General features: G+C 51.3%; 5 protein-coding genes across 5 annotated transcripts; 3 read left to right on the forward strand and 2 right to left on the reverse strand.

The window, feature by feature from the left end:
- Positions 1-809: 809 nt before the first annotated feature.
- KY384_008052 (uncharacterized protein) lies at positions 810-2,436 on the forward strand (the record flags this gene model as incomplete). The annotated part of the gene is made up of 3 exons (XM_044816541.1): positions 810-890; positions 936-2,113; positions 2,241-2,436. 3 exons carry the CDS (start codon positions 810-812, stop codon positions 2,434-2,436), a joined length of 1,455 nt encoding a protein of 484 aa, XP_044666591.1.
- A 1,050-nt stretch (positions 2,437-3,486) lies between these two features.
- On the reverse strand, positions 3,487-5,144 carry KY384_008053 (uncharacterized protein; the record flags this gene model as incomplete). The annotated part of the gene is made up of 3 exons (XM_044816542.1): positions 3,487-4,498; positions 4,702-4,783; positions 4,832-5,144. The coding sequence occupies 3 exons, from the start codon at positions 5,142-5,144 to the stop codon at positions 3,487-3,489; spliced, it is 1,407 nt and encodes a 468-aa protein (XP_044666592.1).
- Positions 5,145-7,939: 2,795 nt separating this feature from the next.
- Positions 7,940-9,493, forward strand: KY384_008054 (uncharacterized protein; the record flags this gene model as incomplete). The annotated part of the gene is made up of 1 exon (XM_044816543.1): positions 7,940-9,493. One exon carries the CDS (start codon positions 7,940-7,942, stop codon positions 9,491-9,493), a length of 1,554 nt encoding a protein of 517 aa, XP_044666593.1.
- Positions 9,494-11,894: 2,401 nt separating this feature from the next.
- KY384_008055 (uncharacterized protein) lies at positions 11,895-13,512 on the forward strand (the record flags this gene model as incomplete). The annotated part of the gene is made up of 2 exons (XM_044816544.1): positions 11,895-13,119; positions 13,418-13,512. The coding sequence occupies 2 exons, from the start codon at positions 11,895-11,897 to the stop codon at positions 13,510-13,512; spliced, it is 1,320 nt and encodes a 439-aa protein (XP_044666594.1).
- A 111-nt stretch (positions 13,513-13,623) lies between these two features.
- On the reverse strand, positions 13,624-14,770 carry KY384_008056 (uncharacterized protein; the record flags this gene model as incomplete). Its single annotated transcript, XM_044816545.1, has 2 exons — positions 13,624-14,193; positions 14,273-14,770. The coding sequence occupies 2 exons, from the start codon at positions 14,768-14,770 to the stop codon at positions 13,624-13,626; spliced, it is 1,068 nt and encodes a 355-aa protein (XP_044666595.1).
- Between the last annotated feature and the right edge of the window lie 10,378 nt (positions 14,771-25,148).

Consider the following 25,148-nt stretch of genomic DNA (forward strand, 5'->3'; position numbering starts at 1 on the left):
TTTGCTTGAGATCCAGCCGTAATACGCATTTCGTACATTTGACCCGCGTTGATGAAATTGGCAATACAGTCAAGTTTTGCACCCTAGGCCTCGTCCTACGGCTCTTGTGGCGGCACCCCTCAAGCTCTAGCTCCGCCACCTACTTCTTTGCATCCATCATAGCTCTATATCATAACCCCTTAACATCATCATCCTTCAAACGAGCAACTTGCTTCACCATGTTTTTCTCTTCGCTTGCAGGTGGAGCATTTGTGTTTTCAAGAGTGAGTGGGAATATAGGGCAGTTGAGGAGGTTGGAAAGAAGGGAGTATGGTGGGTCGACACTCGAAGCCATATTTGGAATGCGGCTGTCAACGCAGATAGCGATGTTGCGATGGTTTTCATGATGTTATGCAGGATTTGGCAGTCTCGCAGGATTCTCCGCGAAGACCCTGCACGCCAAGAACTTTTTCGATGGAGCACAAAGAGTTTAGCTCCAGGGCTTCTATGCTATGATTTGCCCAGCCGTGTCACCATCGCAACACTCATTTATTCATTCACCTAAAGCAAATACTCACAGCTGTACGTCATCAGCGTTGCCACTTCACTCATCTTCGTCGATAATTCAGCTTTTGGAAGATGGCGTGTACGATTTCCAATCGGCCATGGGTAGCGAATGGCAACAAACAAATCTGGGGCCAACGCAAGCCCCCGTCCAAAGTCCGCTTGACCTCCAGCCTCAAAACATGGGTTCATCCTCTCTTCACTGGCTTGACCAGCTCTGTTGGCTTTGCTGGCGACCATTGGAAACTATCCCCAAGTCACCTATAATGGATGGCTGTCTAGACTCCAGGCGAGACTTTGCTCCATCGGAGGTTTTGAAATGTCTCCAATTCATACTGCAGCCTGCTGTAAGTCGTCTCAAATGAAGTATGTACAGATTCTGACATATATAGGCTATACTAGCTCTTCATCAAATTACTATAAAGTCGGAAAATCCTCTGAACGAGGAGCAGAAGGACGCCCTGAAGGCTCTACACATGGTCTCTCTCATGATCCCCGTTGGCCAGGAAAAGAGCCACACAACGGCTGCCGATGATCAGGAAGCACTCGGTGAATATTTAAGGATTGCAAAAATACAAATCGAGCAAGAGACGGAACTAGTGCTCCAAGAAATGATCGCGAAGCAGCAGCAGACCAAAGAAAAACAGCGGGCGGCAAAGGAACGCAATCGAGTAAAGAGAAAAGCAGACGCTGAAGGATCAAGAGAAGATTCTGAGACTGAAGAAGAACAGGACGAGACTGAAAGTCATGCTGGTTCTCGTAAAAGGCCTAAAACAACCACTGCCGGCGATGAACCAAGTTCACAGCCACCGAACCCTAGAGCGCCAAACCCTGTCAACAAAAACACGGACACCACCACCAGAAAGACTCGTAAATCTACGCGACCTGTAGGGGAAGGTGGCGGGAGTACAAACAAAACCCTGGACCATCCGCCGACACCACCGAATACCCCCCAAACAAAACCTCGTGGCCGTCCTCCCGCCCGTCCAAAGAACACCACAACCAAGCCGCCGCCTATCAACGAGCAAAGTCCTATATGGCGCACAGTCCGTCAGCTCGACGACCTTAAACTTCATCACTCGCTCAAATCAATGCTCAATGCAGACGACTTATCCCCCTCCCTCCTTTTAGAGGGGCAGAACGAACCCGAGCTTACCATCTTGCCCCGTGGAGATCAAGAGGCTACAGGCCCGAACTCGCTTGAGGAGGGGATTATGCGTTGCTTCATGTACGCCCTTACATCTCAGTCGAAGGGCATATATGGACGCATGAGGGAATTGTTCGTGACGCTGTTTTTGGGAGATTACGCGGACCAGGAGTTCGGTAAAACCGGACATATCAATCAAGCCAAGGCCAAAAGGATGGTGAAGAAGCTGATTCAAGCTCACGATAAGGCAGGCGCTGATGACCAAGGGCCCTTACCAGACGGCATGAAGGTGTCGGAGCTTGAAGAGAAGCTGGTGGACCAGATGCCAAAGATGCGCGTCAGAGGAAGAGTTTTGGTTCACCTGTGCTACATATTTGGGACTGGATGCTTGTTTTGGCTGCAGGACGTTCTGACTGAGAATTTGTGAGCTCCCTCCGTTTCCTCCCTTCTTACCCTCACCACGATCTCCGTTCTCCCAATCCCAATTTTCCTCACCGCTGTCATGCTTTGTTGCCTTTGCCATAGCCTTACTGACGCTGATTGTCCGCAGTCTGAACCGCAACGCCCCACTTTCTGGCCAGTACTATGATGCCGCGATGATTCATCTTCTGGATTTGAAACTTGCCACAACGGCGGAGGACAGTAAGGGCAACGAAATTGGGGATGCTGTGCGAGCGAAGTTGGCACAGGTGTTTGGCGTGAAGAAAGTCAGCCATGACAAAGGAACCAGATCACAGCCGAACTGAAGCACGTGGAGAGAGAGATGATGATGACGGCCGCATGTTAGTGGAAATGACGATGTAGCTACTGTCTGTCCCTTCCCATCCCCACTCTCTTCACTTGACATAGTCTGCCTTTCTTAGATACCAAAGTATTCCGTCCATGTTTCCACTCAATATCCATTGCCTCAACAAGTCTCATAGCCTACCGCTTTGCAAATCCCATCCAATCCCATCCAACCCAATCCAACCCAACCGTACCGGCCAAATCATATATGTCCCAGCCCACGCACAGCCTACTACCAACGCCTACGCCCTCCAAACCTCCTCCCGCTCTTGCGCCCCTTCCTTTCCCTCCCCTCCTGACCAAAGCATCTATCTTTATTACCCTCCTCTCTCTCCCGCTGCTCATTCACCTCAACGATTACTTGCCTACAAGGGCAGTCTCGGAATTTTTCCCACCTCCCCACCTCCCCCTCTACCAACCCTTCTCCATCCCCCATCCATCTTCCCCCAAAGAAACACCCAGTCCATACACGTTCTGAAATTTCCAAAAGCTTGAGATAAAATAAGGGAAGGCGGGTGCCATCTCTCGGGGCCTATGGAGGCTTTGTAAAGGCCTCTGGGGGAAGGCGCAGGATGGATGAGTAGCTGGAAGGGAAAACGCCCTGAGATGGTGGGACGGTGGGACGGGATGGGATGGGATGAAGCAGAATGAGTGATTTCACTCAGACGAAGCCGAATCAATCGATGAGGATGTATAGAGGTAGAGGTGTAGAGAATGAGGGCGTTATATAGACGGGATGGGATAGGGCGGGGCGGACGACGGTAACAGTGGAATCATGAATGGGTGGAAGGTAAAATAAGTATGTCATTATTGCATCAGTCTGTTCCCTGTCTATGAAGGGAAAACACATTAAGCCGTTTCTCATTTGACATTATTGCATGCCATCCTTTCTCACGATTACTTACCTCAGGTCCTCCACAACGACAAACCTCGCCCCACTCCCTAATCCCCTTCCCTCTCTTAATACAAACCTCCTGACATCTTCTCCCCTCTCGTCCTTCTTTCTCTCCTCACTCACCAGCTCCAACCATTACGCCCTCTCCCCCCACACAAACACAATCCAGCTCCCTCCAAGCCTTCTCAGCCGCAGCCTCATGCATACCCGACCTCGGAACGACATGATCATGATACCACCCCTTCAGAAAGTCCCTCACCCCTTCCCCGCCGTCCTCCTTCCCACCCATCATCCCTTCTCGATGCTCTGGGTTCCCAAAAATCCCCTCCATCTTCATCCACACTCTCGAGACCAGGTCATCACGCGTTCCCCTTCCCCCTCCCTCATCCCCCTTCAACTTCTTACAGCCACGACGGCTGGAATCATTCAAACACCCATCAAGCTCAGCTATATCCAGCGCCGCCGGCATCCTCGCCACAACCTCCAGCTCCACCAGCTCTGTATACCAGAATCCCAACTCTTCCGCCATCCTCTCCACCGCCCGCTCCTCCGCCACGCAATTCTCCACCGCTCGCTGCGTACGATCGGCCCAGTCCAATGACTCCTCGTGTTTCGCGACTGCCTCGCCCCATAGTTTCTGGTATGCCCACGGCGTAGGAACTTTACGCCGCACGTATTTGTTGAAGCCTTCAGAAGTCCATTGAAGCCATGTAGGATCCCTGGGGGCGATGTTCTGGGCCGCCATGTCCGCGAGGGAAGTGTAGGCGGCAGTCAGGGTCGCGTAGTGGGATGAGAGGCGCGCGAGGGCGTTTTGGGCGTTTGATGTGCGGGTGAGGGCGGTGGTGATGGTCGTCGTAAGGTGGGCGTTTATTATGGAGGTTTGGATTTGCGATGGGGCTGGGGCTGGGGCTGGGCGGGCGTAGTTCTTGAATGCGCAGGGGAGGGTGTATGTGAGGTGCGTGTTCAAGTCGTCGAAGGCGCTGAGGACTTTCCGACGGCGGGTTTTGAGCGTTTTGAGGGTCATGGGTCTCGATGCGGCTGGTGAGGAGAGGTTTAGGGCCTCAAGAACGGGGATGTGAAGCTGTTCGTCAATGTTGAGGCGTATGTTGAAGGTAGGATAGAGCCTGCTGGAACGCCCGAGAGTAGTGGTTGGACAGATGGGCACGGGGGCCACAGGGCTGTAAAGGGAGTGATAGAGGCTCCAGACGAATATAAAGACAATCAAAGGCACTGCCACGCAGAGAGTGGGCAAGAGGACGATGGTTAGGAATTTCCTGAGAGGAGGTCAGTCAGCCAAGAGTGTCAAATGTGAGAGGTGGGAGGTACTGACGCCCCTAGGCTGCGCGATTCAAGACGGGCTTTTGGTGCTCGAAATTGCTCGCCTTGACGTGCGTGGTGAAGTTGAGCAGCGGCTGGACGTTGGTCAGCCTCAATGCAACGGCGAGGACCTTGGAGCATACCTTGCATTTGCCGCTCTCGTTCAATGGCAGCGTTTCGTGCAAGTCTTTTCCCAATCTCTCCATTACCAAAGTCGACTCTCAGCCCTTCTGGAGAATTGTATGTTCCAGGCATCTTGCCAGATGTTTCGAGGGTCTTACGATTCCTGATATGCTGCGTTTCTTTCGTAGGGCCAGAGTGACGAGGTCGACCTTGGATGCTGTCAACGCTTTCATCACTGGAGCTGGTGGACGGAGAGCTGGAGCGAGCGTCCGTTTCATCCTCTTCGGAATCTGAGACCGTCGACACGCGGCTTCGCAGCCGTTTGTGCACCATATGGCTCATGGCTTTTCTGACGATGAGAAAGCGAGTGTGAGAAGTTGTGAGGTTGTAGTGAATATTTCTACCACGGTGGGAAAAACGAAGAACGAAGCCCGGGAATGAATTTCGGACGTCCCGTTGACGGACGTCTGCTCTCGGACGGGACGCCGCATGACTCTGGTGATGGAGCAACGAAGTCCGACAGAGACGGCTCCGTACTGGCTGAAGCAAGAAGGCTCAATGCAGTCAGGCGCGGCGATCCAAGGCCTGACATATCAATCAATGAAATTGCCAACGGCCATCCTGCTGAGTGCAGTTTAGAAAAAAGCGGTGTTTGGAGGGGCGCATGAGAGAGGACTGGGAACGGTGCGCAAGATTTTGGGAGAGAAGGTATCTCTTGTGCCTCCCATCGTCCATTCTGCAACAATGACTGTCTTGTGACTCGTTGTGTATGTTTCATTAGCCCATGGGATGAAGGTTCGGAGACGCAACGAAGTTGGGGCTTGCCGCATAGCTGTATTTCTTGAAATAGGTGGATGCTGCATAAAAGAGGCGGCCAAGGCAACTCATTGCGTAAGTACAAATCACCTGCAGTGGTCTTGATTATCACCTTCACCCCGTTCTTTGTTGTTACACGCCTTGACTATCACCAGCATTGAGCCCGCATCGACTCCCCACGGTCGTTGTGTTCCAGCATGCCCGGCTTGAGACTGTTGGCCCCTCCAAACTTGATCGTTAGCCAGCCAATCGCTTACCTATCCGTAGAGATGTAGAGGTTGACTGCTTGCGAACCTTTTCTCAAGATCCGGGCGGTCAGCGACGATAAATCCGTTACTAAGCGTATGAAGGTCTGGTCTCTGATACATAGTTGAGGCGTCTGTAGAGGATGATAGAGTTGAGGAGAGTGAGGGGTGCCTCATCGAGTGAGGATCTGAATTGCAGGGGACTGTCGGGAAGGTGGATGAAGGCGTGAGAAGAGTTTGCGGTTGGCAGGATTGATATGGCGCGGAGGGGAATTGGACCCCTAATGTGAGACTGAACGTCGGTGAGCCCCCAGTCAAGGAAGTTGGGCTCTCGCAAGGTGTCGGTAGCAAAGGCGTCCTTGGAGCTAACATTGTTTTTGTACCATCTGTGGGTCTTGCATTGAAGTTGTGCGCTGGTGGAGAGTTAATCGTGGGTGAATACATACAATCAATCTTTTTTCGGCGACAATTGGTACATGGGATAAGCCCAGCACTAACTCGGTCGCATTTAATATGGTTTCTGTGGCACTGATCACACTGCTAGCATGTCAATCTACAGAGCATATAGAAGAAGAATGGTGTAAGGATCTATACTGTTCTTTTCGCAGTTCCCATTGGCCTCAATTTCTCCAAAGCCGGTTGATGGTTGGATTATGTAAGAGAAAAGATCTTGCAGTGTTGGTTGAATAAATGTTGCAATAGAACCTTGTAAGATTTCAGACTTGTGGTCAAGGAGAATGCCAAAGCAATGGGGAAATGGCAGATTCTTATGACCGCCAGGGCCATCTGAATCAAGACCATCATTCTGACGGAGGGAACGCCCCTTCCCCTGCACGTTCTGGCCGAGCCTGCTGGAAGCAGTCGTCATGACTTGGATTTAGAGATGTGCATTGCCTGAGTGGGTGAAATGGGCACCTTTCTGGACATGAGGACAGGGGTTGGGACAATGAAGCAGAGATGAGTGTCTCAAAGCCTCCGCGCTTGGCTGCCCACCACGGACAGCGTCAGACGATAGTCGGAAAGCAGAGCAGAGAACAAGATACAATCAATCGCAATAGCATTGCTGAGGGCATGATGGCAATGACGCTGTCAAATAGAGCATGATGGGAAGAAATCAAGAGGTAGAGACAGAAGATGGCGGAGGCGGGCTGCCCAGCCACTAACCTGAAGCGGGAAGGACACGCGGAGATATATCTCAAGCCACCCTTATCTCCGGTGTCTACCACGTTCTCGACCAGGCTTACTAAGTCTTCTGCAACGCCAGACCTGATCGAGCTTTTCTCGACATCTAAGATCGAAAGCTAGGGAATAAAATGTGACAGGTTCATTTCCTCATTCAGCTTTTGACAGAGTCTGCCGTCGAAGTCCGTCATTGAGCTTCTGGATTGCGGGGTAATTGTGGCGGGATCCAGCGGAAGGTCCCTTACCAGACGCGCCTTGCCCTATCTACTCTAGTGCTTCTCTTGACGTCTTGGCGGAGCAGGGGCCTTGTGGCTTGTGGCTTGTGGCTTGGCATCTGAGAACCTGCTGTTGACCACGGCAAGATTGCTAGGTCCGCCAATTTGGAGCACACAGCGCTACAGCATAACCAAGAGATAAGCTCGTTCAGATCTCAGTGAGAAACTCCTATACCAATGTGAGGCATAAGGTTGACCTCAATGCTGCTGTCCGCCTTGAGCGGACTTACGCTTACACCGTTGCAGGAGCAGGATCGACCGCACCAGAACCCAAGGACCTGCAATCAGAGTGTTAAGGCTCATGTTCAAGTCCCTAATCCATCTCATCATGACCAATAGTTTCCGACACGATCCGTATCGAGATGGATGCAGAGCTATCGCCACTGCCATCTTCGCCGCGATGCCCGACCGTTCATTGAGGGAACCTACATGATGCCTTCGACTATCTGCTGCTGACCGCCAAACACCGCGACCCCGATCGGACGCCCGACGTGCAGCAATCGCAATTCATCGCCGCTCTCAGGTCCGTCCCCTCTGATATAACATATAACATGTCGGCTTACACCAAAACTCTCATTCGCTCTCCATCACTCCCCCACACCACAGACACATGGAGAGCGAGACTTGCCAAGCTGCGGCAGCAGAGATGGCAGACCAGACTCAAGACATCACTGAAGAGTCCAGCGAAGTGCCTGTGACGCCGCCTAACCAAGCTGATGACACGAAGCCCCATTCCAGCCAGATTCTCACACCCCCGTCAACTCAGAAGCGCAAACGTAGCAACAGCACGGCGCTCACTGATGGATTGCTGGATGAACATCCTCCAAAGCGCGATACCCACTCCAATCGATTACAAGTCTCGACAGCGCGGCGAGTATCATTTTCAAAGCTAGTTGCTAACACCATGACCACTCTCAGTCATGGTGCCTTCTTACCATTGGTCCCAGATTATACGCCCGGGATGATTGTCCAAGACTCTGCCTCGCCAACTTCGAAGGTGGATCCCTGGGGACTTGCCGGCGCCGATCTCCAAGCATTCTTGAGCAATGAAAGCGACCCGTATTCTGCCATGGCATATGGCGCAATCTCTCAGTATATCGAGCTTCCTCCGATGTCGTGGCTCAACAACTTCTTGAGCATCAACAATCTCAACGGGCAAGAACTCCTCACTCGCGTCCCCGTCGCACTGTTCTCCCTCATCAACGCGCCCTCCCCAATTGCGGCCAACATGGACTTGCTGCCAAATTTCTACTATCTTGAGGGTCTGCTCTACTCAATCAACCACTTCAGGCAAAATAGCCGCGGCTACAAGGCCTGGTCCGCAGACATGGTCAACAAGCTGAACTTTTTCTTGTCGGATGCTGATCGTGGGCATCCTTATGATGGTTCTACAATGACTAATATCGATGGCCCAGTGAGCCGCAACGCTGTACTCCGTGCAATTAGTGCCAATCAGGTCCTCAAGCCAGGAATGACAAAGGACGTATACGTGCCGGGAGGCAAGTATACGATCATTGCACTACCAGGAGGAAAGATGGGGATGGAGTGGAAGACCGAAATAAGCATTGTGAACCCCGATGGTGAAGACGGATGGATGATGTCGCATTGCGTGATCCAGGAGCCGGTGGCATCTGGGCAGGTTGATGAGCAGACGGCACTTGGGGACGTGGGTACAGAACGTTCGACAGTGGAAAAGGCAATGACAGGACTTGTGGGAAACCCCTCCTTAGAAGCCACCCCAATCCCTTTTGGCGACGCTCCTCTTGAAAACTTCTTTCCCATCGACAACCAGGATTCTTACGGCGCAGACGATCTAGACTTCAACCAATTCCTCACCGACTACCCACCCTTCGAACCAGCCCCGGCCTCATCAATCTCAACGTTAGCGCTGGGCCTATCAAACGACAAAGATGACACCGTTGGCGGGATGCAAATTGACAATGCCCCCGCTGACCTTGCTGTGCGCCCAGATCCATCCCCTGGGCTTGACACCACCCCCACTCTACTCCCCAACGCGTCGAACGTAATACAGAACGCTTCCAACGTTCAGATCGGGGAACATGGCGGAAACGATATTGCTGATGAGCCGTTAAGTGGCGGAAGGGAAGACTTGGCGTCGCTGCCCTTGAATCCGGACGTCTGGGATGAAGCTGAGGAGACTTGAAGGGGGGATCAAGGGCTGGTAAGCCAGCCTCGGAAGGCCAGCAACAAGCTGTATCAGGACCTCAAGATGTTGCAGAGACTGAGGATGATGCTGCGGCTGCTAGCACCACAACCACGTCTGCGTTCGACAATTTCTATAGAGAACTGGGAGGTTACGCGGCAGAGAGATGTCTCATCTCATAATATCACGAATGTAGGCTAGCTGGTCTTAGTGACTTAATAGCGGGTATGCTAGAATAATGATGACGACAATGTTGTGACTCCGCCCCATACCAAAACCCCAATACTTCCAATGGCTAAAAAGGTAGCATGCAAAATTCCATCTTTGCCACTCCCCTGTCTGCTGCTCAGCGTGGCTCCCTTCTCGTTCCGCTCGCACACGCCCCCTGCAAAACGCACACCCCCCTCCTCCCCCCTGCACAATGTCTGAAGAAACATCTCCGTTCTCATCTATGCTTCTAGATCATCACTGCAGTCTCCGCCCTTTTCCGCCCATTCTCCTCGCCAGAACCGAATTCTTTGCCAGTCGGCAAATTTGCATGCTGATGAAATCTTGGAGGAAGAAGGGAGGGGAGGGGAGGGGAGGGGAGGAAGCGAGCTTGATACAAAAGTGAGTGAGTGGATGGATGGCGGCTGCTGCGGTGTCTGATGCGATGCTGTATGGTAAGAGGGAAGGAGGGAAGGAGGGAAGTAGTGAGATGCATTTGGTCCCAGGATAGATAGAAGTGCTGGGATAGGTTGGGGAGAGGGAGAGGATATGCAGTCTATGGGGGGTCAATGAGGGGGGAATTGTTGAATGGGAGCTGGACTCTGCAAGGTACAGGGGCAGGAGAGGGCCAGGGGGAGGGGGAGGGGGGGAAATAAAGGCTACGATACCAGAAAATGGGGTGGTCGGGATAGGCAGTACTAAGGAAGGCGTGGAGTAGATGTGCGGACTGCAGACTCATCGGGGATGGAGGGGGAGGCTGATAAGGAAAGAGCTGCATAGTGATAGAGGGGTAACGATACCGTGTATGTGGTTTGAAGAAGAGGATGGTCAGGCGCTATTAAGGATTGATGCTGGATGCTGGAAGGTGTGTATACTTTTCGAATCAACTGGTTGAGCTTTCGGTAGATTGGATTGGATTGGAGGAAAGCTGCGGGGCGACGGATTCGGACGGCGGCCGACTGCATCCCCTGTTAAATGCGGCCTAGACGTGTTTGACGACTAGAGAGAGTGGCGAACAGGAATATGTTACGTGGGAGTCTCTGAGAATAGATATACGTCGAGAAATTCGTAGTTGTTAGTGCATTGTCGTCGTGTTTATCCTTGCATCGCACCGTTGTTCGTCAAGATGTTCGATAAGGAATATCTTTCTTTGTGTTGTAGTAGGTAACGTCTTTGTACCTCTGCTCGGGCTGACGTTTGGGCTGTGGCTTAAGTGAATGTCTCTCACGTTACTTGTCGAGAGTTTGGTACTTCGAATGCGGCCTGCGTTATTTGTGAAATGAAACGTTGCGACATTAAGGATGTGATTGTGATTGTGTGCGTTGATCAAGTGTCCTCCTCGCCAAATCTCAGTGACGATACCGATTCTATGTGCGGAGCTGATGCCCTCTTAGTTGGTCAAGTCATTGTCTCTGGATGGGGGAACGTATAAGTTCTTCCTACGATGCTTGTACAGTGTCAATTCTTTCATAAGTGCCATCAACCCTAGCTCTAACCCGCTTTTAGAAAGACACTAAAGATTTGACCCGCTGACGTCACTTTTCGGGAAGGACCTTTCGGCAAGGACGGAAATGTTTACCTTCACTTTGTTTTCCTTCTGTACCACCTTCTCTTCAACATCATCGGCACAACCTCACGTCTTCAGTCGCGTCCACTACCGATTCGATTGCGCATGTCTTACGACTCCACTTATCCACATGTCATTTGACGTACGCGAATGGGCTTCAAAGATAAGCCCCAAGCCAGAATTCGGCGCTCAAGTGGACACCAAGTCGAGCGCAAGTGAGCCCCCAAGGAAACGGGCACGTTTGGTGAGCCTGTCTCGTCAGTGGGAAGGATAATCTCTGACGTTCACACTCAGGTACAAGGTGATACCAGCGCCCGCGCACGATCCCTTACCCTCTCACATTCGCCCCCCTCCACAGTCCTCAAGTCCCCCGACGGGCCCTCTGAACAGCTTGCATCAGTCACCACACCTACGACAAGCCTTCCGCTTACTTCTACAAACCTTAAAAAGCACACTAGCAGCATGCCGGGACCTACGCAGACACCACCTCGCTCCTTAATTTCGTCCTCGTCAAACGCTCTCACAACCCCGCAGACCAAGGGAATCGCGTATGGGGAGCTATCGTCGGTTCATACTTCGTACGTAGCATCAAAGCATGCCAAGGACATCTCAGCAATTGGAGAAAAAATGGCAAATCATGGACTTTTGTTCAACAACAGAGACTCATTTGAAAGGTATCCGGAATTCAAAGAGGAGGTCTTTCAAATCATCGAGGCACCCGCTGTCAAGAATCCAGAACCAAGCTCAGAGAAAAAGTTCAATATTACACATCAGGAGTATGAGCGATCAAACGAAAATACTTTCTTCCATGTCGCTATGCCGATATTGATGAAGGATGGTCACTTCGTTCTGGAAGATGGCAAAGCAGCCTACAAAGACTTCTTGGTCGATGAAGGAATCCGGGTCAATATCGATAGGGAATTTCGCGGGATGTTGTTACCGCATAGATATCGCGATCCGAAATTTGATAAAGAGCTCTCCGAAGCTTTACGGAAGAATGATGGAATGAAGAATAGTAAGCCGGACTGGTGCATGGGCATGTCACTCAGGAATTGCCGAAAGCTTGCCGCAGATCGAACAGCTATGCCGACGCCGTTACCGTCCCACCTCTCTAACCTCCTAACCATCTCCCAAGAGATGTATCACCCTTTTTTCTTGGCTGAGGCAAAAGCGGATGGTCGCCCCACCGCCGATGCCGTGGACCAAGCTCGTTGTGGTGGAGCGACAATCGTGAACGCTGATTGCGTGCTAACTGACCTCATCCTCCATGAGTGGGAACCACGAAGCTACGAAACAGAAAAGCAGCCAATCACTCATGCACGTCAGCATGTCACTAAACCGGTACAAAATCCTGCGCAATCACTATCCACTGGGGCAATGCAATCGGGGCAGATCGAAGATCAACAAGTTCATCCCATGCTCGAGCGCCCGTTAGGCGCGGACCCCCATACGATGATCTTCTCGGCAACTGTGAAGCCAGACCTTGTGACCGTATACGTCCATTGGCGCGAGAGAGTCCTCTTCCCCGACGGCACGATCGACTCGCTCTTCCACATGAACACCGTGTTTTCTCAATCTAACCACGACGAGCGCAGAGCGCTCAGAGACATCCGTCGTGTCTTCCACAATATCATAAAATGGGGCATCGGGCCACGGCTCGACGAGCACCTGGAAATGTGGGACGGGATCAGGGAGTACGCTGTGTGGTATCAGACCGAGGAGCTGCCAAGGCAGCTGGAATTGCAGAAAGGAAACAAGAAGGCGCAAGCACGTGGGAAGAAGAGAGCGTTCGAGAGCGATGAGGCAAGCGTAGCCGCGAAGAAGGTGCTGCTGGAGGTGAATCTGGAGGAGAGTGTGGAGGACTAGAGACAGGATTCAGGGCTATCGCCATACGTGCAAGCCCAAATAGCAGGTCATACATCATACGAAGGGTAGCTGGGAGAGAAGCGATGAGTCTTGATACCCAGGCTCTTCAATTGATAACGAGAGGCCAAATCTGCTTTCAACAGCATGCGCACATTCTCTCAAATCCTGATGTCCCACTGTGTAAGCTAACCGCCAGCGAGCAGATTGACTTCTGCCCTGCTTGGTGTAGGTTGTTTATGAAGAATTCCTCTGATCGTGATCATCATACATAGTGGAGCACACAGACCTAAGACCTCGCAAAAGCCATACGTTACAATCGTCAACGGGCCACGTACAGGCTGCAAGCGGCAGTCTTGCGAACGGCATCACACGTCGTTGAGAATCCACGGCCAATTGAAGCAATAGAACAACCCAGCCTGTCCTATGTCCCGTCCCCTCATTGACCAAACCTCCCGCTACATCTCAACCACGGTTCGCTATTTCCACCTACCTACACATCCTTCAACGCTCTATCCCTCAAAGCATAATCAATCAACTTCCCCGGCCCGGGGGTGATCGCATCAACAAAATCAAAGCCCTCCGCCACGCCCGCAAACCCACCAAACTGATTCCGAACATCGATAACATTAAGCAAGCCCTGCCTACTAACATCGAATCTCCCCATCTGATCCGTCGCGATCTCCCCAACAGCCGGATCCGTCACATATCCATAGACCGCTTCAGCAGCAGCAGCAGGCGAGTATCCACCACTCCTCTGTAGCAGCTGTATCACTTTCCGCTTGTTGGCGGGCTTGGCGAGATAGGCGTTTGCGCGTAGAAGGGCGGTTACGAAGCGTTGGATTGCGAGATATTTGTCGCCGTTGGGGTTTGTGAGCGTGCTGGAGGCGACGGTTAAGACGAGGTCGGACAAGGGGTTTACGAAGTCTTGCGCTCGGGCGAGGATGTTGGGTTTTTGGGGGGCGGGAGCGGCGGCGGCGATGAGGTTCGCGAGGACTTGGTAGGGGAATATGGTTGCGGCGCCGCCGGCGAGGAGTTGAGCAACGCGTTGGGCACCTACTGCCTGGATTTATGATGACGAGACGTCAGTGATGCGGTCTTGTGAGGGCTGGATTGGAGATGGAGCTGGGGGGTAGACTGACTGCGAACGAGTAGTCGTCTGGGTACTGCAGCCCATACAAGCTGAGTATCCGCCTCGCTAGAAGAACGTAACCACTGGTCGGGCTGTCTACCAGTAGCGTCTTCCCGCGGAATTGTTGGATGGAGGTGATGTCTGGGGAGCCGAAGAGAGTCAGGCCATCGCCTTGGTCAGTCTGCGCCACTGCAGAGAATTGCTGTCCTTGGTTGAAGCGCCGGTCGAGGATGTTGTCAATAGTGCCTTCGAGGACATCGAGACCACCGTCGAGCAGGTTCTGGTATGCGACAATCGAGCCAGCTACCCCTGTTTGATTGACAATAAGGCCGACGTCATTGAAGTAGCCAAGCTCGGCGGCGATTACATAGCTCGTCCGATTGCTGAAGGAGCCGAAATTGAGAGTCAATGGTTTGGGCTTCTTGGATGCGCTGTCGGCTGCTGAAGAGCCGAGGGACAACGTCAAGAATAGTCCAAGAAGAGATCTGATTGTAGTGAAAGAAGGCATGTTGAAGAGCGCCGTGGACACAAATTCGTGTCGATCTGCAGGTCTCCTCTTACGGTCGGGAAGAAGGCGACCTTCTTTACTTCCTTATACCCAAGGACGACGGCCATGGCGGAGCGCGCTATAGCATGGCCAAGCACCTTGTCGCGGGCATGTTATGAGATCTAGCCAGATGAGGAGAATTAGAAGATCAAGGTCCCATCTTACCTGCCTCATTGAGAAAGACATGGGCCCAGATACAGAACTGTACCTGGTGGCGTCAAATTCTAAGATGCCGTGCAAACCGCTTACTCGATGAAAATGTCCGCTTCCAGCCTGGAAATGCGGAGAAATTATTTAGCTTGCCGGATAGTCCGAAGTTTGACATTCTAGTCGTGTTTTAGTGTATAGCGCAGCAAGTGCTACCGTGGGTCAATGCGTCAATGCGTCATCCACACAGCATATAGCGTCGATGCTTAAACGTACCCCGGATCTTGCGCTGATCGATCTCCAGGGGCAATGGAATGAAGGCCTCAGAATTCGGTAGTGGCCTCTGCTTGGCTGAGCGAGTACCGGATTGTCGTGACGGGGCTGACCGCCGAAGCAGTGCATCCGTAGCAGCTCCATTAGGACAAAAGCGTTTAGACAGTTTTGTAGGAGGTCTTCAGGTCTAGTGCAGTGGATCAGAGGGCTAGTGCAGTAGGTCAGAGGGCTGCTTTGCGCCACCTGAACGGGATTGTTGGGCAGTAAGACTTTCTGAAGGGTATGAGACGAGTGGGCGATTATGACGTACTACTTCACAGTCCCTCCAACTTGTTCGTGAAGTGCTCGTCGAGATCCTCAGATTGACGACTCCTCTTCGTCCCTTTGCGTCGCTGGTTGTCGTTGTCTTTCACAGCGTAGGTCTTTGTGACGAACCAGGATGCGCTCATGTTCCAAAATGCTAAAGAGTAATAGGTGAAGGCGAGCGGACCGAGCAGCGCTAAGAGGAGAGCAAGGCTTAGGCAAAGTCGTAGGCAGAGAGGCAGCGAGGGTGAGGGTCGACTAGTGCTTTGGTATTTTTGTGTTCTCTCGCATTGTAGACAAAAGGTTTTACGAGACAGTCCAACAAGATTCACCTTCCACAGTCGTGCGTCCCTAAGCCTCATTAGCCTTCGCAAGCCTTCTGTAGCGCGCCACGCTCTTCATTGTGTCGAGTAAGCGAGTATTCTGAGAGTCGCGAGTATGTAGGCGTCAGAGGTAGTGAAATTGGTATATGTCTTGTCTTCCCGTTCACCTTCGTGTTTCTTCCGACCAGTCAAATCACGGCAGTTCGACTTCCTCCGTGCTAGTGATGTGCAAGACTGTCCTCAGGAAAGGCGGGCGAGCGTTGGATCTGTGCGTGGCAGCTGTGCTACTACTCCAGAGTCGAGGGCTCCATCTCGTTTGAGTCTCCCAAATCACCAACCTTTGATACGTTGCTATGTTGGTATAGCTCTGGGTGTTTATGAGCAGTGAACGGTCAGCGTGGATGGTTATGAGGAGTGCAGTGGATCTTCAACTGCCAACTAGATTGTGCTTGGACTTAGGGCTAAAATGCACTCGACGCTTGTTAGTAAAGCTCGATACTTTGGCGGCCGCGTCATGACTAGTGAGGCAGACGTGTTCCCGAGCGACCTTGCGTTTTTGGTTTTGAGCTAGTCGTGTTGTGGGTAAGTATTAAGGGCTGTAGGCCGAGTCATCGTTGCCTTGTCGTTGAAGCACGTTGCGCTTTTGCATGGTCTTGTCGCACAATTTTTCTTCAAATCCGTGGCTGGTCCTAGGTAGGCCAGTGTAAGTAAGTGCAATGGCAAGGTAGTTGAACTGTTCTGACGAGATCAAAGCCGCTACCAGTCTTGAGACATGATATCTGCCATAGGACCTTTCCTCTCCATGCATTGTCCATCGATCAGGTTCTTTCCGCGGACTGAGACACTTTGTGGCCCTCGAGATGTTGTTCCTCAACGAGTCCTCCTATTTTCCTTCGCGTATTGGGGCACGATCCCTCTTGTCCATCAATAAGATTTGTGGAGCCCTCATCCTTGTCATTGCGACGCCCAGCGTGTGTCAGATGAAGGCACTCTTCTCGGACTCTCTCATCGAACGGCGTCATTTATCTCACTTCATGACGGGGGCCCCGATCGGCGACGAGCTGCCAAAGAAAGGAAAGGATGTCTTTCATGTCTGTATGCAGCGGTATGGCGTCGAGACTTAGGAGACTCGCATCATGGCCCGGCGCGCATGCTTAGCGGTGACTCTCCCAGCTTCATCACCGTAGGTTTCGAAGGCATGGCATTAAGGTGTGCTGTTACACGTCCACGCTGTCTCGTGCTCCATCCCTTGTGTAGTACCCTGCGATATGATCTCTTTATTGATGTAGCCCTCAGGTCTCAAATAGCTTTTGCCCACTTGTTCTCCTCGGAGCCACAGGCGTTCGTAGGTCGCAAAATGGTTGGATACTGGCTCTGCTCTTCGCAAAGCTTGATACGACAGGCTGTGTGTGACAAGCGTCTCTAATCATTGAGGAAGGTGGAAAATGGGGGTGAAGCCACAGAATTGGGCCGCGTGAGGAGGGTCTTGCTTAGATAATTGATAGGCGATGGCTTCTACAATAAGACCACCGCGACTGATCGCGATGTCTTGTGATGCTGCATACAGTGAATGAAGAATGTGATTGGTGTTGGACATGAAGGGAATTGCATGGTATTTGTCTACGGCGCCAAGCAATCCGGCTGCAATACGGAGAGGACATTACGTCATGTCTTGCGCGAAAAACATTTGGTCGAGGACTCTCTTGCTGTCTCCTAAAGCGTGCTAGTCCCCAGGCTAGGCTCACCGAAAAGGCTCTCAAGACTTGGTCCTCGATTGACAGCGTCTTACTGGCATTTGATTATTTTTTCGAATCGAATCCCTCGTATCCTCGGATTGGAGTCAAGCAACGTTGCGACTGGTACTTGGATTACCTAGCCCTCCGTTTCTCCTGGACTAGCTCTCCTCAACCCGGATTTGAGGATTTTGCGGAGGTTATGAACAAATTAATTGAATATTTCCGTGATGTCAAGCCCAACACAGATCGCACACTCGGCGCTATCTACTAGCATAATAACGGGTTGACGATACAGATACTTCTAAGCAAAATACCACACCTGAGAATTGACGTGCCATCAGTTCCTGGAGGGACATTAGGCGCTGAATTGGACGTCTTTCCTACTCGGCAGCTTCCTCTCTCAGATTGGACCGATTGCTTTCTTCAGATGCAGCACAACCTCATAGCAAAAGGACTCGATCAGCCAAGCAAGTTGAGCGATATAATTAGAGCAAATTGTGGAAGCGTTACCATCAAAATTTTGATAATCAACACGTTGCAGGGTAAATTACAATATAAATACGTACAAGCCGCCATGGTCAATGCACAGCTTCACCTTTCAGCGCGCCAGGTAGATCGATCTATCGCGGCCAAAGGATGGCTGACCTGTACTGAGCCACAGACTCAACCATTTGCCATCATCGTTGTAGGAGAGAACCTTCGACAGTACGCTCCAGAGCAAGTATCTTTGACGAATGCGACGGTAGCCGGCAGCTCTCCAGAACTGATACAGGTATCATGATTGCTAGACTATAGGAGAATATACGCCATGGCGCAATATTTATTCAAAAATCAGTTCTTCACGTACCGCGCCTGTGACAACGACCCAACGACACAGTATCGACGATCTCCACGGGTGAAAGTAGGATTTATTACCTATGGAGCTATCCAACGTGTGGTCTAAGAGAATTTCCCAAGTCTCCCGATCAACGTCGAGTCTCAGTCACGATGGGACCTTCAGTCCATTTCGATGAGATTATAACCAATGCATAATGATGACGTTGCGGCGACTGCGACTTAACTCAAACAGTTGTACTCTATAGGTCCACCATCTTTTCACTGGGCAAGAATTCCAAAGCATCGAAAAAGACTGGACGCAACTCATAGAACTTCTTCTTCTTCTGCATGGACTCCAGCAGAAAGAATAGCTGGTGCTTGTGATCGCTCTTTTTTATTAGTTGTTACAAGACAGGAGATCTATAACTTTTTCCCTCGTATCGTACATACCCCCTTTAGCTTTTATGTCTTAGATTCACACGATTATTCATTACCCCCCCCTCCCCCCCTCCCCCCCTCCCCACCTCCCCAAGATACATATTCTTTACTCATAACTCATGGAAACATACCCCACCCCCACTCCTATATAATAGGCGTCGCATCCCTAACACAAGGCCCAATATGAAACGCATCATCCCCCTCCGCGGGCGCGCTGACCCCATCCGGAAAAATCGAATCATTATTATTCAAGCCGAGCGGACAAAGCGCCTGTTGCGCCGCATTGGCCTGATTAGGGGTCGCCTGACTAACAGACGTGAACACGGTGCATTGGCCCTGGTATAGGTAGTAGGAGAGGCAGCCCTGCGTGTTGAAGCATGCGGTGCAACATGTCGAGATGTTGGCGTTTCCGGCGGGTTTTATGGATTGGGAGGGGAAGTTGTTGGAGCTGCTGCCGAGGGCGCCGGATGTTTGTGAGAGGATGGAGGGAGCGCAGAGGGCTGGGAGGGTCGCGGTTGAGGCCACTGTTGTTGTGGTTGTGACGGTGGAGGTTACCGTGTTGGTTGCGGCTGCGGCTGTCACGGTGGCTGTGATGGTCTATGTAATAAGAAGGAACGATGTTAGCGATCGTGAACATCTTGGGCGCGGAGCACACACTGATGGCCAGGCGGTTGTGGTGGTGGGGGAGGGACGACTTACGTTAGCGGGCAGAGTTGTGCTAACGGTGGTCGCTGTCGTCGTCGTGCTGGCGGGAATCGACAGACAAGAGCAGGCCTTTGACACTTGCGCCGCGCCGAATGCGGCGACGTAGGCGGGAAGCGTGGGACCCGCCCGTTTCTCTTTCGCGGCCGCGGCGGGCGTGTACCGGCTGTAGATTGTAGCGGTTCCGCTGGTTACGGTGCTAGTGACTGTTGTGGTTGTCGTTCTGCGGATGAAGTCAATTAGCCTCGTGAAAACGCAGTGCAACAGCGTCATGACGAGGAGGCTTACGTCGTTTCTGCAACTGGAGTCACCGTTGCGGTGACTGATACTGGGCTTGGGGTGACGGTCGTTGTCTGGATATAACATCAGCAGGTGTCGAGCTTTGGGGCACAGGGTTGGGGATATATTCACGGCTGTGTTGGTGGAAGTCACGACGGGGATGCTGATGTAGGAGCTGCAGAATGGGTAGGCCACCTTGCTCACGGCTTTCAGGGCGCCAACCACTGCGTTGACGGCTTGGCACTCTGTGATGGCCCGCTTTTCTGGGGTTGTGCCGGAGGTGGTGGCATGCTCAACGTCCTTGAGGTAGAGAATCTTTGGCTCAGGCTCAGGCTCGGGGTCACGCTTGACGAATGGGGCTGGACTGGCGAGGACCGACGTCGCAGCTGCGAGTGCAAAGATAAAGGCGGATGATGTATGCATTGTGATAAAGAAGTATAATGATTATAATTGACAACAGAGGGCTTTGACAGGCAGAGAAGAAGGTTGCTTTGATGCCGAGTGTAGAGCAATGAAAGATGTTGAAGATGAGAAGTGCTCTTGAAGGCTCTTGTAATGCTGCTGTATAGGAAATCATGGTGGATGATGGGCTCCATTATATATCTTGCTTCTGGGAAGGGAAACATGAAGTGCTGCCACGTCTCATCGGCCGTGCAAGTCGAGAGCTGACATAAATTTCCAGTCTTCGGCGACGTGCTCGTCGTAAAACGCGCTCGTATAATTGCGCCGGCGGGCATCGCCTTTCCAATGGACCAGCACGTTAGGGCATTCTGGATACGTAAGTCTTTCTATGCCATGATATCATGTTCAGCAGCCCTTCAGCTCACTGACGACAGCGCCACCTCTCTTGGAGAAGTCTATTTACTGTTTTACGAGTTGTGGCTTGACAAAGGATCCGTCGAGATTCGGATCCCGCATGAGACTTTCCCCGAGGCGGGCAAGCCTCGTTAGGACTTTGATCTACCGCTATAACAAGCTAGATCAGGCACCATCTTGCACAATCTAGAACAGTCTCAGCCACGCCACAAACGAGCCAATGATGCTAATAGTGTTTGGCCCGTGCGCCATGTCACGATACAATGCAACGGTGCCTGCTCAGATGTACGAATAGTGTACAAATGGCTTCTGCCAAATGATCGATAGAATGCTTCTCGAAGCCAAGCTTAATTTATACGTAAATCTATCCACGCCAATCACGATTTCCACCATCGGTGGGCCAATAAGCTTGCTCGGAAGTCAAACGCTTAGTCGAAAGCTGAGGATCTCTGATCTCCTGACAACCAAGGCCAACTGATGGAAACTTTGACCCTTGACAACTAGAAGCCCAACGTAAAGGTTCGGCTTCAACGGAGTCTGGGACCGACCGACGGCTAGAATCTTCTCCTTCGCCTTTGAATTGGCTCCGGAATCGGCTCGGACTGCACCCCGCAGACCTAGATCCAGCTTGCACAAACGAGTGAGGCTGTGAGCAATCTTAAGCAAGCCACGACTTAATTTCTTGTGATTTACGTAGCAGATCTGAAGGGCTGCATCTAACCCTGATTTGGGCGAGGAGGCTTTCATCAGCCTCTCGACGTCACTAGGCAACACGCTGACACTCCTGTTTGTCTACTCTTTCTCTGTGCAAAGGATCCGTCTCTGGATGCGTGAACCGGAGATCTGGGGTCTGCTGGCCATCGTGTCAGACAGAGTCGCGCACAAGTGACCGCTGGCGGTCTATCTGTAGCCGGTCGTGGGTTTCTGATGAAGGCGCAAAGAATTTGGAGACGTTTCGTAGCTTTATGATATCTGTTATCCCAGATTTACGGTCACGTTGTCGTCTGGAAGCGCTGAATAATCCGACGGACCGAGCAGTTGGTTTTGTTCATTTTGGTATTCGAGTGGTTTTGCGACTGCATTGTGAGTGACTTTGTCGCTCTCGAAGATTGGCACAATTGGGACTGTAGTTCATGAAACGCAAAATCTGCGGCGCGAGTACGAAAGCATAAATAGTATCAATGGTGGTAGCAACAATTACGAGGATAGTTCGTTTTGAAGACTTTGCTTGTAAGTCTCAGGTGCGCTATTCATGTCTGAGGCATCGATGTCGATGACAAGGTTCTGGTTTCTCCCGATGATCTCTCGTCTCAGCCGTACGCTTATTTCGATTGGGACATCATCACTGAAATGCTCGAAACAGCAATAATCGATGGAGTCCCATTGAAGCTGAAAAGCCGTATGGTTTGCAGAAATCGATTAATGATGATGTCCGCATTATAGTCGAAATAAGAGTATTTTCTAGGTATCCAAACGTGGTATATGCTGAACACACAATGTTGATCATCGTTACCAGCGGTCCCTTGAGAGTGCAGCAATTTTGCAGCTGACGTTTATCTTGGATCCAAGATCTTTGTCGAGCCTTCGCTGCCAGTGCATCAGTCTAATTAATGAGCTACAGAGCGGTCAGAGTCGATTATGATATCCGCGAAAGGCCTGCAGGCTCAATGAGAGTTGCTGGAGTCTTCTCGTCCGTCGTATCGCGTCGTGAATGAGATTCGTTAGAATGCGTAGACGGCATTGCAAATCCAAAGATCGTACAGCAATCCAATTCAATGCCTCGATCCACGCAGAAGAAGCAAGCGGTACCCAATCATCAGCATCCCCAATCAATCCCTAGTCCTACTTATCCTCTTCTTCGGACTACCAGGAGGCTTATGATCAAACTCCCTAGCCTTATCAAACTCCTTAACCCTCGCCAACCTGCCCCCACCCAAGAAAGACTTAACATACAGCCTCGCCTCCTCCGTACTCGTAAACAACCACCTCACCTTCAACTCCCTCACGCTGAGTCCAATGCCCTCCAGTACCTGCAGAACCTCCGGTCTCAAAAAGAATTTAGTTTTCGAAAACCAACAAGTCCCGTTACCCCACGGTTGACAGTAGGAGAAAACGTCGACGATATCGGTGGATTTGACACCAGGCTGCAACTCCAGCCTCTTCAGGTTCTCGAAGGCATGGTAGGCGGGGAGAGATGCCATGACGCTCGTTTCGAGAATGTCCGGGATGGGCACGATGACTTGGCTCACCCACTTCAATGCCTCCGCCGCGCTGAAGCCTGGAACCTCGCAGTTCTGGAGCTTGACGAGCATGGAGACGGAGATGACGAAGGTTTTGTGGGTGAAGAAGGCGCGCTTTCCAGTGGTGCGCCAGGATCGGGAGATGCTGTTTGCGAGGAGGAAGTCCTGGCGGTGCGGGTGTTGTTTCCTGTCGAGCCATTTTAGGAGAGCGGTGTGTTTGGGGATGTAGAGGTTGTTGCGGTAGCGGTGGTGGGCTCTGGTGATTTGCTAAGCACAAGTGGAGGGAGTGAGGGCCATGGTTGTTAGAGTCAGAGACGAACCTGTTGAAGAAATAGTCTAGGTGTAATGGGAAGTCATCTTCCATTACATAGGACCAGATGTCCAGTAGAAGCTCCACCGGTAGGGCTGGTGCTGGTGGCATGGTGGTCAGATGTTCACATTAACAAGTGCACGCGGTGATCAAAGTAGAGGTGACATGTTGATTCTCAATTGAGAGTTTGTGATGGTTATGACGCCCCACCACATGCATGCCAAGATGGCTGCCTAGAGTCAGGTATGGCTGCCTAGAGTCAGGTACGGCTATGCGTCGGCAGATGGAAGCTCAAGCTAGTGCAAGGCATGCAGATTTTCGAACAGGTAAAGATGATCCGGTCATGGTGACCGTCTGAAAGGAGAGAATGCATTCTATCGTCGCTACGCTATGCTTTCATATACATCCAACCTTCAATTGAAGCGCTGAACAGTGTGTCCGTGTCACAAGCACAACAACACCTGCAAATTTGTGCGCCCTAAACACCATTCAATCCACGGCTTCCCTGGCCATCAAAATTTCCATTATCTTCATCGCTCCTCTTTCTATCGTCATCTTCGTCCCTTCTCTGCCCTCCAATTCCATCGTCATCGTATCCACCCCATCCTTGCCCTATACTTCTTTGCGAGACAATCCATGCGTTCTTTGTGCCCCTTGGCGCCCAGCTGCCACCTCCGCCTTTTGGATTGGGAGGTGGTAGTATCGAAAGTACTTACGAGCGGTCTCATCCAGCTTCGTCCAGCATCTATAACGCTCTGGAATCATCTTACTCTGCCAGACAGAAAGTATGGTCTCCTCCCTATCCTCTTCGAGTTCTTCACCTTCGTTAGTATAGTGTTTACCCTCCTCACCTTCTTTGTTATGATGTCTATGCTCTTCGCATGCCCACATAAATGTCTCAAGTGCGCGCACATAGAGCGCTTCATTGACGGGATCATGGGCTGCAGCGAGCTGTTGGGCTCCCAAGAGATATTAATTGCCGAAAACCTCTAGATTTGCTTTGGATATGAAGAAGTGGTCGAAGCGGTCATCAAGGCATACAAATCTACCCTAAGACTTTTGATCGACGAGGTCAATGATCGCCGCGTCTAACATAAGATGTCACGGTCTAGTTCTTGTCGCTCTTACAGAAACAGAAGATAACAATGTCTTGTTTACCAATTGCACGACGAATTCTTGGACGTCGAAGGCTCATGCTGCCTGAACACTCAAAGACCACAATATTACGATGAATGTGTGAGTGGCGCTGCGAGGACTGCCCACCGACCATGGAGAGGCTGGCCGTGATCGGCGAGAAGGCGCTATTTGGCAGTCGCATGGGTTTGACCCAGCTTGGATTCAGTCGTCTTATGTACATCGTCCCTCGTGAACAACTCCTGTACTCAAAGTTCCTGCTGTTGATCAAAGGGAAGAAACATCTTTTATTTGCACCATGTTGACCAGGAGCGCCACGATCTTTGCAAGCTCCTGTGGCTTAATGAGCCTTATCATGATCCTTGATCGACGAAATTGATCAGGATACGGCCCTGATTATCCGAGACTGTATATGGATATTTTGCCGTAAGTAAGTTCAATGTAGCAAACTCTGTTGATAGTTTGCTCACAAGGCAACGCGACATACTTAGCTAGCTGTTTTCTAATTTTGTATCCTGCAGAACTAGAGCGCTCCGATATACGCTACGTCTTGTACGTACTCCTCCTAAACAGGCCTGAAGAGCCACTTCTGTATATCTTCCGTATCTAGTGAGCTGATTACAAGTCGTAGAACAGGAGAAGTCTCAGCACCTTTGAGTATATGTAGAGAGCTTCTTCCTCATCTGTTGAGCGATGATCTTCCAGCAAAGAAGGCTATGTCTTGTTGGACGAAGGCAGGACTGTTGCGTTCTGATCACAGAGTGAGGTGGCGTCGAAGACTTTCGGTTTTCGTCGTTGAAGTTGCCCCCACAAGAGCCCTCC

The sequence above is a fragment of the Bacidia gigantensis genome (genome assembly GCF_019456465.1).
Source record: "Bacidia gigantensis strain McMullin 20006 chromosome Unknown contig_283, whole genome shotgun sequence".
In the NCBI taxonomy this organism is placed as follows: Eukaryota; Fungi; Ascomycota; class Lecanoromycetes; order Lecanorales; family Ramalinaceae; genus Bacidia; species Bacidia gigantensis.